This window comes from Manduca sexta, chromosome 2 (genome assembly GCF_014839805.1).
Source record: "Manduca sexta isolate Smith_Timp_Sample1 chromosome 2, JHU_Msex_v1.0, whole genome shotgun sequence".
Taxonomy (NCBI): Eukaryota; Metazoa; Arthropoda; class Insecta; order Lepidoptera; family Sphingidae; genus Manduca; species Manduca sexta.
This window is the reverse complement of record NC_051116.1, coordinates 7,241,784-7,257,325: the sequence shown is the minus strand read 5'-3', so window position 1 is coordinate 7,257,325 and position 15,542 is coordinate 7,241,784. Positions and strand designations below refer to the sequence as shown.

The 15,542-nt window shown below is 36.7% G+C and overlaps 2 protein-coding genes across 4 annotated transcripts in view; one reads left to right on the top strand and one right to left on the bottom strand.

Annotated features, from left to right (window-relative positions):
* Window positions 1-6,424, top strand: part of LOC115452899 (sprouty-related, EVH1 domain-containing protein 1) — a 30,836-nt gene extending 24,412 nt beyond the window's left edge. For both annotated transcript variants that reach the window (XM_037437715.1, XM_037437712.1), the window contains exon 12: window positions 4,363-6,424. In XM_037437715.1, coding sequence (XP_037293612.1) covers window positions 4,363-4,510 — 148 coding nt within the window. In that variant the 3' untranslated portion in view covers window positions 4,511-6,424. The remainder of the gene's footprint in view (window positions 1-4,362) is intronic.
* Window positions 6,425-7,271: 847 nt separating this feature from the next.
* LOC115452898 (neuronal growth regulator 1) overlaps window positions 7,272-15,542 on the bottom strand; it is a 29,701-nt gene continuing 21,430 nt past the window's right edge. Inside the window, exons 3-12 of one of the 2 annotated variants that reach the window (XM_037437406.1) lie at window positions 14,801-14,858; window positions 13,163-13,284; window positions 12,714-12,855; window positions 11,985-12,129; window positions 11,457-11,587; window positions 10,691-10,795; window positions 10,156-10,278; window positions 9,577-9,658; window positions 8,915-8,967; window positions 7,272-8,117 (exon numbers count right to left, since the gene is read on the bottom strand). In XM_037437406.1, the coding sequence (XP_037293303.1) occupies window positions 7,930-8,117; window positions 8,915-8,967; window positions 9,577-9,658; window positions 10,156-10,278; window positions 10,691-10,795; window positions 11,457-11,587; window positions 11,985-12,129; window positions 12,714-12,855; window positions 13,163-13,284; window positions 14,801-14,858 (1,149 nt within the window). In that variant the 3' untranslated portion in view covers window positions 7,272-7,929. The remainder of the gene's footprint in view (window positions 8,118-8,914; window positions 8,968-9,576; window positions 9,659-10,155; window positions 10,279-10,690; window positions 10,796-11,456; window positions 11,588-11,984; window positions 12,130-12,713; window positions 12,856-13,162; window positions 13,285-14,800; window positions 14,859-15,542) is intronic. The other variant, XM_037437413.1, reaches the window with a different exon arrangement.

Genomic DNA, 15,542 nt, shown 5'->3' with positions numbered 1-15,542 from the left:
AACAAATTTTAACGGCAATTTTACAAATTGTTATTTTCACTTTTAAATGCAAATGCTTAAAAAATTTAAGCATTTGCATTTAGAAAGTACCCTTTAGTAAAGTGGAGCTCATCATGAAGCCGAAAGATAGGCACCAGAACTCCGTAATCAGACAATAAATCAGGAAAATTACTGTGCTACGATGTTTATAATGGACCACATAATTACTCCATAGATCTGCAGTTTTTAATATTTAGCGTATTGAAAGTTTAAATTAAGTCATTAGAAATTACATATTGGAATTTATATTTTGAGTCAGAAGGTGTATGTAATGAGATGTCATTTTTAAGTGTATAACTAAAAAGTGAGAAATAAAAGACTTCTTTTTTCGGAAGTTGGTTATATTTTTTTGGATAGTTTTTTTAATAGGTATTGCTTCTCAGTGACATCGATCATCAATCGATCGATTGTACATCCATGTATAACAATTTACCAGTTTTATATCCATAGTTTTGCATAATATTTGCGACACACGACGAAGCAAAATAGATGGTTCTGTACCTTTTTTTTACCAACAGCAGTCAGCTTTGACTGTAAATATGGGAATACCGTCTTTTACATCGCCACAGGCAACATCTTTATCAGTTTCTTCCCTAGCGGCCTCTTGCATCCTGTCCTCTGCAGCTAATTTCAATCATTTAGCTAACTCGTCGTAACATTTCATGTAAACATTTTGCGTTAATATTGGTAAATCTATGGAAGCTAACTGTTCGTTTAAATTTGATCTACCAACTTCAGTCATCATAGCTCCATTCACAGTTCCACGATATACGTCCATACTATCAGTATATCTCTTAGCGCTTAAATAGCTTAAATTCCATATTGCACATATTACACTTCATTAAAAATGTTGACTGCAAGCAAACATTCTCTTTCAATAGTTGTAAATGTTCGATACTACAACCTGTTGCTCTGTTGTGGTTATTGAGTGTTTTAATTTGATCCAAAAAATATTGAAAATCTATAATTTTGCGGCTTTTAATAACCTTATTTATTTTGAGTGTAATATCAGGCACGATTACCTAAAAATAAAAAAAATATATAGAATATACTATTATTGTTATCGAAGTTTACGCAAACACTACATACTTAAATAAAACTGCATATGGATCTAGACGCGTTTAATTTATACAAGTATAATGACGCCGAAACCTGCACAGGGTTAAACGTCAGTATAAAATTATATGTAAAATTGATGTGAGCGTGTAAACCTAAACTAGCCCAAATAGTTAAGAAGATAGGTATACTAACTACTACTAGTAGTTTTATTCACTAGCTACATAAATTACCAAATCCCTTATTTCTAAGGTTCAAAGAGGAGAAAGATATAGGATTCCGTCTCTCGTCACTTGAATTTTCTTAACAGTGCGCATCAGTGAACACAAAAACCTTGTTATTTGAAAGTAAGCGTACCTATGCATTATGCAAAAAATCAGCCAAGTGCGAGTGGGACTCGCGCAATGGGTATTTGGCGAGTTGTAAACGTTTTGACAACGGGACAGCAAAGTGATTCTATAAGGCTAAGAACTCACGAAGCGGTTTTTACTCGCGCCCGCCGTGGTTGAGAAACGGCTGTTTTATTTCCAAACTCATGACGACCGGAGATCTGTGCGATTTGTAACCACCGCGGTTCCGATTATGTCCTGCAAACTTGGCGAGCGATTATCGCAAGGCGGGCGGTTACAAGATGGACAGTTAACGGTCAGTTGAGTTCCAGAACGCCATGGACAAATATCAGAAACGATCACGATGGAGGAAAATGGCGTCAGATTTCTGTAACCACCCCTTCCCTACCGACTACTGCAGTCGCCCACCTACTAACCACAGAGCGCGCTGGTGCTACCGTGGCCCGCACGATTCTAATAGTTGGCCGCCAATACAGCGGGTACCGCATACAACCGCGCACGCCGCGGGCGTAAAACGAGTTTTGAAATGTGCGTTTAGTCCATTGAAATGTTACAATTTAAGGACCGAATATTGCATTTCTTGGAGGACGCAATTTTATTTTTGGGCCATGTGTGGGGGGTCAATAGAAGCTTAACCTCAAGTTTGTGGGGTCGCCACCCTTGTCCCCCTGCCGCCATCTTGGAAAAAGGGGTGAAAACACTTTTTTCGCGATATCTCGGAAACTATACGTCTTACAAAAAAATTGTAAAGCCATAATTTGTAGCAAATTGTTTTGCCTGCAAATATGTTTATTTTCTCCTTTATCCCCAAATGGTAACTCATACCTTTTCTACCTGCATAACATTCGAGAAGTTAAATTTGGTAAGTTCTATGGCAAAGAAAAGAGTTAGGAATAAATAAGTAAAGTTGTACGAATTTAACAAAAAAATTGTAATAATATATTTACCATAAAAAAAATCAAAAATAAGTTAAACATTTTGTTTCGACCGGATTCTCATGAGCATTGACGAACCCGGTAAACTTTGGAGCGCTGTAACAGCGTTTTAAATGAATGAAATAAAAAAAAAATATAGGGAACAATTTTCCTCAAAAGATCATTTACAAGTTAGTTTGAGGTAATTTTTTTGTAAAATGTAAAAAAAAAAGTTATAGTGCAAAAAAGAAAACTTTTATAAACATTTTCTCACATTTTTGCTTATAACTTCTTTAATTTTTAATTTAGGGCAAAAAGTTCTATAAACATATTTGTAGGCAAAACAATTTGCTACAAATTATGACTTTACAAAATTTATGTAAGACGCATAGTTTCCGAGATATCGCGAATAAAGTGTTTTCACCACTTTTTCCATGATGGCGGCCAGGGGACAAGGGGGGCGACCTCACAAACTTGAGATTAAGCTTCTATTGACCCCCCACACATGTTCTAAAAATAAAATTGGGTCCTCTAAAAATACAAAGCTCATGTAACATTTAAATGGGCTAATTGTTTTTAGCTTAAGGTTCCATTTTTTCCTTCGAGTAACTATGCTCAAGTGTTTAATGAGTAAAAAAAGCAACAACCATAACTACAGACGCATGTTATAACATTAGTACATCAATCTTTTAGCTTTTGCTTTAGCCGAAGTTTCAGCGTTGTTACGTTTCCTTTTCTTGCCTAGAAATAGCTTTACTTCCCATTGTGTCTGAAACATAATAATATAATAATAATTTATAGTAACTACTAAAATTATTGTCAATCATTAAAGAAAAAATATTTTACTTACTAAAGTACTAAGATGTGGCAATCACTGTATACACGTGACTATTTTTTCTACGCACAGCGAAGTCCAATTGGAGTCTCGCCGGAGCGACGAGCGATACGTCCTCTCTCTAGAAAGCCTCAAGGCGGACTAATTTGAAACGATTTGCGCGTTGCGTTTTATAGTGGTATTTAAAATATTTATAGAAAAATAACAGAACTAATTTTGTAGAATTTTTAAATTGTATGTTTTTAAGGAGATGTTCTTCTATTATAGTAATCCAATATTATATTCAATTAAGTAAGATATAGTGATAAAAAAATCATTTAAATGACCAACATTTCTGAAATTTTCGAATTCTTTGAATTTTTATTTCTCATGAATTAAACATAAAAAGATATTTTTTCTCTACTAACTTTTTCTTCAGGATCTTTTTAGTTAGATAAAAATAACATATTGTTATGTTCCTTAGTGGTTTAACATATTTTGAGCTTCGAAATAGACGTTCGAAGCGCAAATTTGAAAACCTCTGTTCAGTAATCATTAAACAATTTACAAATACTCAATAAATCTAAAAATTTTCTCTACTAACTTTTTAGACAGCAAAATTTTCTATAATAATTACTAATTCATATGTTTTTAAAATAATGTTTTGATGGATATTATCTCCTTCGAAAAGTGCTGTTTTTGAGACATACGGGGCGCGGATGCGTAAACGCTCTTAATTCAGTTATATCGATTTTTTTAATCAACTTCAAAATGGAGATTCTCAACGCGTATGTATTTTTAATGTAAGTACATCGATTATTTTGAAATTTGAGTCTTATTTCTGTTGGTAGAAGACTTAAAACGTTCATCTCTTATTCAACTTGTGGATGCGGCGGTTATTCAATCAATGATCAATAAGCGGGTGTCGCTACATGTGTTCCAACACTCACACTTACATTTTTATTAAATATAACAAATCCGCCTTCCTTATTGGCCATAGTCACAATCATTGGTACAGTTATGAGCTAACACGTAAAACTATAAGTATATATCCATAACAGGAAAATCCAAACCACGCCAAAAAACAAAACTGGCACTCTCAAAGCAGATTCTTTATTTTCCTGGCCGAACTATATTAATATAACTGAATATTGTATGTTAGTAATAAACACATTGTAATGGTGTGCAGATGGGTGGCGATCGTGGCTCTGAGCCTGGTGGTGCCGTGCCTGTGCTGCTACGTGCCGCTGCGCTGCGCTCACCGGGCAGCGGCGCGCGCGCACCTCGCCGGCGGCGCCCACGCGCCCCACCACCACCAGCCCAGGGACCACGACTAGCACCACACCGCCGGGGGACACGTGCCAGGACCCACGGACACCTAAGTGGATATCCCGGAGAATATCCACCAAGTATGAGGACTGAAACTGACCTCTATGGAAGCCATGGAAAGCTATATGTGACACCCCGGACTATATCCTGTGAGGACCTCAATGGATTAACAGAATCCAAGTTGTGTGTGAAGTGAAAATTGAAATTCATATTTAAATGTGTTTTAAATTGTTTCGGTTTATCTGAATGCTGCCATAAATGTTTAAAATATGTCTAAAATGTTATATGATCTAAGCGGTGCATTGTGTGGGGGTTTAATACAAATTTCGAAATAGTATAAGTTGCTTAATGGCAGTTCTGAACGGTAATCTAGAGTTCAAATAGTGTTGATACTGAACTGCGTATACCAATATTCTTGGGTGTTGGTCTCACGATCCTATTCCCTACTCATGGGTTGAAGGCTGGGACTTGGGTATTTAAATATCGACTGTCGATAAAATTAATACCAAAGTTGATACCGAATGTCATTTGGAATCAACAAACACCCTGTATAGTGGTATGGCAATCCCCGCATCACAACTGTCAGTCTTCCATGTTACACATTTTAGTGATTTCCTTCGAGTGACGGACAGCGAGGACATTGAATGTAATATACAAAGTTAACATATCTATTGTTATAATTATATTTGACATTTTAAAAGCTTATTTATGTGTCGGCGAAGTTTGGGCGCCATCTGTTATTTAGTTGCAACATGGATCTGAGAGGTTTATGAATGTTGATGTTTTGTACGGAATCTGTAGTTACTGCACGTATGCATTTATTTATTCTCTTGTTGAAGGGAAATTAAAGATCTGATTAGTTTGAAAAGTCAACGATAGATGGCGTTAGCTGTGTTCGTGTAAACTACCGCCAAATGTACAGGTTGTAAGTGACGCCCGAACCGCGCCGATTGAATGTATTTGTACAAAATATTGTACTATATAAGAATTTTAATTAAGCGATACGGGTAAACGTTACCTGAGGCGAAGTGATCTCCGAACGGGGAGTTTGCGTTATATTTCCATCGATGTGTAAATTTTAATATTGTACTGTCACTTGGAGCGTCGAGCGGCCGCCGTGTTCCCGTCGGGTCCCGCCAGGTCCCGCTGGGTCCCGCCAGGCCCCGCCGGGTCCCGCGGCCGCCGCGCCAGCCTTAGGCGAGTTAATGTTCGTTAATAACTTTACTAATGTATGTGACGTTTCTTATACGTAGATGTAAGTTCAAACAATGTTCATTTAATTTGTGCGAAAAACTTTCTAGTCTGCTACATCAGTATTTCTATTAGCCGTTACAGATTTAATTGTATTTAAAAACTGACCAAAAATGTTTTTTGTATATTTATAGTAAGTCGGTCGGCGGCGGCGTCGCTCTGGACTACAGACGGTCGTCCATCGCAAATCACACACAAAAACAGTTACAAATTGGTACAAAATATAAAATCCTCTTAGTTTTTATAAGACACAGGGCTCACTTATGAAAATTAAAGACGATTTTGTATTTTCTCGCGTACGGGATCGCACGGGATGCGATAGCGAACGCGACGCGACAGGAACGTAAACAAAAACCGTACTCAGAACCCACTAGATAGAGTCTAGAATCGTGCGACAGGCGCCTGTGGGGCGGAGCGCCGCCGCGGCCGCAGTTACTCCGCATTGTCTCTGAGTGGAACTGTTCGCAGAGATCGGATGCGCGCGTTTTGTCTAAACTTTGCGCTGCGTTAGTGTATGAAGAGACTTTAATAGTTCATTAAATGGTATATCAATGTTTTAGTGTCTCATATTGTAAGTGTAAGTGAGGTGAAGTGACTGTGGGACGCTAATGCGCATACCTCGGAGTTTAAATTCATGTAATTAATACTAAATAAATAATCGTACATACATAGCTGTGATTTGTTTTCTTAACATATTAAACCCTACGCCATATTCTAACCACCACAGTATCGCTTTTTTTGTTACTCAAACCCAATTTATAAGAATGTTATATCAAATATCGTACATGAACCCCCGGTTCAGACAGGCCGGCATAATTTTATCGATTGGCGAGGGGTAACTATCGAGAACCACTATATGAACCCCACACCACTTAAGATCAGATGCAATAGGGATCACTTTACTATACCCAAACAAATAAACTTTATTTTAGGTCCATTTGGAAACTTTGCTTAATTTTATTTAAAAAACAAGTCTTACATACACTGCCTTGCTAATCGCAAAAGCGGTATGTCAAGGAAACCTTATTTCGAGATAATCGAAGATTTGTAAATGTAGTTTTATAGTTTTGTATGTAAAACTGAGATAGAGAAACTCTTTTAAGGCGATACCTCAAGGTCCATTTTCATACATTTTGTTTCACCTTTAATCTGGGTAACTAAACAAGTATTGGCAAGTAAAGAATTTAAATTCACGTCTAGTTAGTGATTAGTTCTCGCAGTTGAAAGAAAAACGTAAAAACAACTGCGAACTAACGTTAACTTACTACTGAATTAAGAATACAAATGATAAATGGACCTTGAGGTATCGCCTTAAGGTTTTTTAACAAGTTCCAAACATGATACCGTTATTTAGGTAAGTTCATTGGATGGGTATTTCTTTAAGCTATCTGACGACATATAAATCAAGATTATGATTTTTTTTGAGATATCGCTTTTGAGCGTAGCACGGCGTACAGATATAGCGGATGATCTTAAAACAAGAATGAAATAAACTGTAAATATGGAAAAATAATTTAATCATATATCAAAGGATTTAATTATATACAATATAAACTTACAACTAAACTTAACCTATATGAATCAAAACATTAAAATTAACAAAAAAATCTTAAAAATAATGGCCCAAACTTACCAATACACTTGAAAAATAATTTAACTTGACATCATTTTCATTGTACATAAATACTATTTCTCGTACATAACAAATTCATTCTCATTTAATCATCTTTTTATTATTTTTTTATACAGCGTCATCTTGTAATTGCGTTACTAAATGAAATCACATACTCGTCTTCACCTGTGATGACATTGTGCCAAAAATCCATTAATAACGAATATTTTCACCAAAAATCCTGGTTTTAGTTTTCTGATTTTTTTATCATTTTGTAGTTTAATGCAAATAAGTATGGCCTGTGCGAGAGTGTATTTCTGACTAAAAGTATAATGTTGCCGCTACGCCGAATTCTCACAGTAGTAGTACTAACATTAGGGCGCGTAAATTTTAAAATTACTTTTTTATTTATAATATTCATTTTATTCGAATCTTACACTTTTTTATTTTACAGTTACTTATTATTAAGTGTTATTTCCAAATAGATAAGTATGTGTCATTTAGTAACAATTTCAAAATGACCCAGTACATGGCAATCGTACATTATACCAATTTCAAGTGGGTTCACCTAAAATAAACAAGTAATGTTAAAACAAAGATGGCGGCGACAGTTTCCCGCGCTCCGCCATTTGTCAGTTCGTCGTAACGTTCGGAAACTTGAGCTTGCGACATGTTGTGAGGTTCGGACTCTATGTGTTCCAACGTCGGAGTGATGTCCATGTAGTCCATTGTCGATGGTTTGGTACGACCGGCTGTTACAAATAGTTTGAAATTACAGTCGATATATTCAGTAGGTACGCATTTAGGCTGTTTGTTGATTTCTTTTTTTTTATTTTTTAGTTTTTTTAAATACCATAATTAGGTATAATTTATGTTTAGTGTCAATAAACAATAAACGTCTTTCTTTCTTTATTTTTATATACTTAATAAGTAAATATTTTTCTAGATCAAAATAGTTTAGAATTATAGTCGATATTAACTATTCAGTAGGTACACACTGCCTGTTATACTTGTTAAGCTATTAGTGTATTATTTTTTATTTTTAAAATATTTAATTACTATTTGATTTCTTTTTATAAATATTATACTTACTAGGTATAATTTATGTTTAGTGTGAATAAACAATAAACGTCTTTATTTTTATATAATAAATATTTTTTCACATCAACAAAATCATTAAGTTAAATCATAGCGTCAACATTCCATGAGATTCCACAGAGCACGTTACTAAAAAAGTTCCAGCGCCTAAAACAGTCCCAAAGACCGATGTGCCAGAATCATTTTACTGGCATAAAAAATCTAAAATAAAGAGGTCTACTGGACGAGTTGAAAGTTATTTATTCTTCAAGTTTGCCTCATAAGCATGATCAAAATTACCTATAATTCAAGATAAGTAAAGGTACAACTTAACAATATAAATATAACAGATAATTATAATTATAATTTGTATTTCCTGTTATTTCATCATCTCTGTTGTATATTTATTTTTCTTTATGGTTTTGATGTACAATAAAGAGTTTAAATAAATAAATAATAATAAATGAATTACCTCCTGGTTCTGTTGCGAAATGTAAAACCGCTGAAGGTTTGCTCCAACCGAATCTGAAACATAAACCTATTATATAAAGCTGGAGAGTTTGTTTTAATCAAATTTTTGGGAACCACTGGACTAAATTGAAAAATATTTTAGTGTTGGGCTATCCAACATTTATCAAGGGATCATAGACAAAATCTATACGTATTATAAAACAGTCCCTTTTTCTGTCTGTATGTTATCGATTTTTAACCGACTTCAAAAAAAGGAGGAGGTTATCAATTCGACGTGATTTTTTTTTTCTATTTTTGTTACCTCAGAACTCGCTCATTTATGAACCGATTTGGAAAATTCTTTTTTTATTCCAAAGAATTTCTCTCCAGATTGGTCCCATAAATTTTTTTTCAAGATCGCTTCGGTAGTTTTCTCAAAATCTACTCAACGGATTTTTATGAAATTTGGTATGGAGATAGTTTAGGACCCTGGAAAGGTAATAGGCTACTTTCTATCCCAGAAAAACTCCTTTATGTGGGTAAAACCGCGAGCAATACCTAAATATAAGGTTATCTGATAAAAACTGTTATATTGATTTGTGTAAAATCTAGCATCAAAAACATATCATATAGCCTTATTATGCACTATTTTCATTTAAACTTCAAAAATAAATAATTCAGCACCTATTTCTAGAGGTGACGATGGCTTCGTACACAGTGGACGGCGTCAGACCTCGCACCGTGTACAGCGCACTGTGTATTGGACCTGAAATTAAAAATATTTACAAAAGGGCACATAACAGCAACGTTACAATATAGATCACGGATTTATTTATTTTATTTATTTACTTCATACATATCATTTAAGGCGAACTTAATCCCAGAGGCATGCTCTACCAGTCAACCTGAGTTGGTGCAGAGATAAAACATAGGTACACGTCAATATACTAAGATAGTACCTGTAAAGTAAAATATTTATCTATGGCATGTATACCATAGATATAATAATGAAATATTTTATTTAAGGTATATATACCATAGATAAAATAATTAAGTATTAAAATATATCTATCATAAATATGTAATTACAAATACATAGATATTATATACCCGAGAAGTTCTTTAAAGGAATTTCGAGGGTGTATGAAGTGTACCCGCACTAGACCAGCGTGGTGGACTAAGGCCTAATCCCTCTCAGTAGAGGAGCTCCAGCAGTGGGATAGCATATAATACAGGGCTGATATATATTAAGATAATATTTACCATCCCTGGAGTCTCCCGGCACGATGATCTTGCTCCACAGGTTGGCGGGCTGTTCTGTGGTGAGCGCGTCCGGTTCCGGTGTCACCAGCCGCCCGTAGTACGGACGCAGCCATAGATTATATTCTAAAAATATTTTGAGCTATAATGAGCCTTCCATATACCTTTTATCCCCATAAAGGTAGACTAGTGCAATTTTTTCGCGTCAGATGGACCTGACCTGACCCATGATGTGATGGTAGAGAGGTGGCAGGGGGGGGGGGGGGGGGATAGGCATATTGAACACAAATTCTAGACTCCAGATAATGAGCAGAATACCTAATAGCAATACCCGACTCGGGGTTCTATCCCGTGACTACATTGCCGCAGTTCTGCATCACACCTTCTTTTCAGGGATAAACAGAGGTGTAAGTAATATCACAAAATTTCGCCAGCTATGTTGAGTCAATTGTCATTTAGTCTCAAAAATATAAAAAAAGTGAAATCAGTTCCAAAATAACTCTTATGGCGATTTAATAAGATCTAAACACCATCATACCAATTATAGTGGAGTAAGAATCCACCTCCCAGATGAGCGTGAAGCTGGTCGACGTCGCCTTGTTGAGAGTCGCGTCGACTTTGAACGACGCCACATTAGGCACGCCTGCAACAAGGCAGTATTATTATTGCATTGAATGACGAGACGAGCTTGCCGTTCGCCTGATGGTAAGCGATACGACCATAAACAGTAGAAACACCAACACCTTGAATTACAAAGTATTGTTTGGTATTCCACTGCGCTCGCCATCCTGAGACATGAGATGGTAAGTCTTATGTCCAGTAGTTACACTGGCTACAATGTCCTTCAAGCTGGAACACAACAGTGACTACATACGTGCTTGGAGACAGAAATAGACATTGCGGTGGTACCTACCCAGGCGGACTCTCACATATGAGAGACCTACCACCAGTATTTTTAAATTTTATTGAACCTAATTTTAAACATGTAGCCCATGTTATTGGTCACAATTGTGACGGTCGTTCGCAGGTTCAAAACCCAGGGGCACACACCTCTGACTTTTCTAAAATTATGTGTTTATTCTTTATGAATTATCGCTTGCTTTAACGGTGAAGGAAAACATCGTGAGGAAACCTGCATACCTGAGAAGTTCTCTATAGGAATTTTGAGGGTGTGTGAAGTCTACCAATCCGCACTAGGCCAGCGTGGTGGACTAAGACCTAATCCCTCTCAGTAGTACAGGAGGTCCAGCAGAAGGACAGTATATAATACAGAGCTGATATTATATTACGATGCTACCACTGACCAGTCAACTTGAAAGCCACGTCCGCCATGCCGAGCTGGTTCTCCGCCCTGAAGGTGTAGTTGCCCAGGTCTGATTTCCTCACGTTACGGAATATCAGTTGATGGACGTTCTCTTGCGCTATTATTAGGACCCTGGAAAAAGCCGTATTTAAAAAAATCAAGATACCAAATGCCGTAAATTTTTGTTTTTAGTGAGACCATAATTTGCTTGCTCACTATTATATGGTACGTCCCCGACAAAATGACCCTACGGCATCTGATAGTAAGTGGAGTGGAGTCTTAGAATGTCGGCTGCCGAGTTGATTCCCCTCGATAGTCAAAACAATTATGCCTGTTGTAACTTGTAACCACTCTCCATGTCATGTATAGCGATGATGCGGCCTAAGGTGAACCACGCTTGCTCAAAAGAAACCCATTCACTTACACCATTTCATACACCACCTTTCGTCAGTTGACAGTATTAGACCCCACTCCACTTACCTACCATCAGGTTTGGGTCACTTTGCCATGCATTTATAAAACTACAAACCTGTCATCAGTCTTGACCGGCCTTCCGTCTCTGTACCACGCGGTGCGAGCTGGTGGTACAGAGAACTCCACTTTAGCAGACAAAGCCGCTCGGAGGCCTATAGCTGTGTGGATGAAGGTCTTCTCCGCTGTCACCACTGGTGCATCTGTGAACGGAATATTGAGAATATCTGGACTTCCATTTAATTCAATAAAGAGTTATATATATCTACCCTATTCGAGAAAGGAAGTGTCATCAACTATTGGAATCAATATAATGGTTTCATTGGCAATCGGTCTGAAATTGTTTACCCCAGCATTTTCATGGTGTTAAAAGATTAGTGTACAGATCAAATGATCTTAGGAACTGTTTTCTCATTCTAGTGACATTATTGAAGTCGGAAGGGAAAGGAAAAGTTCAAAAGTGCAGTTGATGACAGGATTTGTATAACCCTAGACCAATAATAATAGAACTAGTCCAGTAACTAGTTTATTCCTTATTTTGCGAGCATATTAATGAACAGCTATAAACAACAATAAACAAAAACAATTGTATTCTTCTCTTTATCATGTACTTTAGTCTATACCTTAAACTGATTTTGAAAAGAGCAACACCAGAGTTTCTTGCCCGTTCTTCTCTGGTGAGAACTGTTTTCCGAACTGGTGGTAGAGTTAATATTGACGGAATCTAAATAATGTATAACATTATAAAATAAATCATTTCATTTCGTTTCATCATCACACAACTCACCATGTATAACGACTCGTATCGCAGCTCTCACTGGGTCCCCCACTCCATTATTAGCTGTACACTCATAAACCCCGGCAAGAAGACGATGTTCAGCCCTGAACCTGATGCGAGCGCGGTGCTCCAGCAGGGCCATGGGCTCACCCTGGGGACAACGTTGTTTTCATAGTTGTACACTTACTTAGGTCTAAAAATATAGACCGACAAGGATTCGAATAATGATTCATAGTGCATAGGCATGGAATGTCAGATATCCGTCATTTTTGTTAAAAGAAAAAAAAACTCTAAAGCGACGAGAATGCGTGAAAAGAGGTGAAACTGGAGGAAAAGAAACAATGTGCTAGAATTGAGGAAAGTGGCAATCTATAGTCTCTGCCTACCCCTTTGACATGGCGTTAATATTATGTTATGATGATGTTAAGAAATACTTATACGGTAAATGGTATACTTACGTTCTTCCTCCAGTCCACTATAGGTGCTGGGGTGCCCGTGGTCTCGCAGCCAATGTCGACATATTCCCCTTTACGGACCTCCAAGAATCCATCTTCTGGAACCGTCTTGACTGTAGGAGGATCTGTTAATTATATTTTTATTATAGCAGGCACTCATAATGGACAAAAGAGTCCCAATATTGATTGATATGAGCCTATAATATCAGAATAATTATTATGTATGCATTAGGCCGTATTAGATTGGGTGTTTGGATCTTCGCAGATCTCACTCATAAAAAATAAGCAAGATATCAGTTCGTGGAGGTTTTCTTTGAGAAAATGCCTACTAAAACTTTATCTATCTGACGCTTCATCATAATATATAGCAAAAACAACGAAAAGTTCACTGCCTAACGAACATGCTCTACTTGAAACTTAGATGTTGCAATCAACCGTACTGTTTAGTGTCTTTATTTGCAAAAAATTTATGTGTCAGTGCTGATATAAAAATGTCTTTTCATTGATTCACTTTTTGAACTTTAAAGAAGTTTAAATCATTTGTCTCTGGATTTAGCTCGCAAAAGTATCCAGTATCTGTAAGTATTTGTGATTACAAATGGAGGAATAGGTCATCCATGAAGATGCACCCCACCACATTTTAAGCGGAAATGTTGTAAGGTAAAGGGGTCGATTAAGCACTTTCTCTGACGCCATCCATCGTAGTATGCGTGTGTACACATACTGCTCACACTGTAAGCGATCAGGGATTGAAGAGGGAGGCATCTTCGTAGATGAAATAGACTATAATGCAGTCTAAATAGAACAAATATAGCACAAGTAAACTATTGCAATAAATATGTAATGAGACACCCACCGCGACGAATTCTTTAATCAGCTCCATTATGTTATTGTAGCGAATAAACAATTTAAATGGGTATAGGTGCAGGCGGTAGCGTCAGTTTTGTCCTGTACCAGAATTCAGGCAAATTTCTACCTAATCTTAATATTGGTTAGGTGCTGTCAATTTCTCCTTCTAAGACAGGCGTACTACCTAATTATGAACAATTGACATAGGGCTTTCAAGTGGGATAGCTGGGGGTACCAAAAATTTCGGCGATTTCAACGAAAGGTTCGTATCACGAGAGGACCTTGTAAGCCCAAGACTTTTCCTAGGGTGAACAAAGAGGATTCTAGGATGGATGCTGACTAAACTTTTTTTACGGTAGGCAAAGACGTTTCTATGTTGGGTGCTGTCCACCCTTACAATATTTCTATAAGGTAGAGACTTGACCACCTTATAGAAATATTGAAGACTTGTTGACTTGTTATTGGCTTTTAGTTAACTATCCTAATGCTATTAAGGTTATGTAGCTGTAAGACTTCCACATCTTAACAATTTGAAGGAGATATCGTTTGAACAACAAAATTATTGATTCCATCCTATCCGAATTTCGACCTCGACGGCCAATCTCAACGGAGATCAGCCACGTAGTAGGTATTATAGTGCACAAGTTTGTGCAATACAAAAGCACTCTCTGTTCCTTCATTCTCATAGTCAGGTGAGACGGCAATCCGACATGACCGGAGAGAGATCAGGCTAGGACCAACGGCTTTAGGAGCTTTACAATTAACCAAATGGACTAACCAAACAATACTTACATTGTACTTCTATTGAATGCGTCTGCCGTATTGGACCCCAAGGTTCGGGTCTCAGCACCTGGAAAGGACAAATCACAATATTTTCAATACATAGGATCACGCATTTTTCCCTATCCAAGGGTAGGCAGAGGAACCACCCACACACATTTCGTCAGCTATCGGGCGAATCTATAATATTGTGTGTATACTTAGTACAATTTTTGAATCCAGATTCATATTATGCAGAAATATTCCATAGCCTAAAAAGTTACAGAATTCTTGTCAAGGTCAAAATCTAGTTATTTTTAGAATGACCTCTATTTGTTTCAAGTACAAGACCATATTTCCACGCTTCTCGTTCTTCCTACACGTAATAAATGTTTTATTAAACTAATTGTAGTTAATTTAAATGTCATAAAATTACAATCTTTGATGCTATTGTGGGAAATATAGTTATGAAACAAGTAAATTCTCGGTTGAATCTTGAGATAATAAAACAAAAACCGGACAACAGCGAGTTGGACTCGCGCACCGCAGGTTCAGTACAAACTTATAGATTCAATTAGTTAGTTCAAATTTGACAAACTTAATTTTACCATTCGACCGCTAGACACAGTTATTACACCAAACAAAAAATTTTAGTTTGTAATACTAAAGTCACTTTCTTTTGTCATACAAATTTACGGATTCCCTTGAGGAACTGCTAAATACACGACATGTTGTATTTATTATGACTGCAGTGCTGAAGTCTTAGGTTCGATCT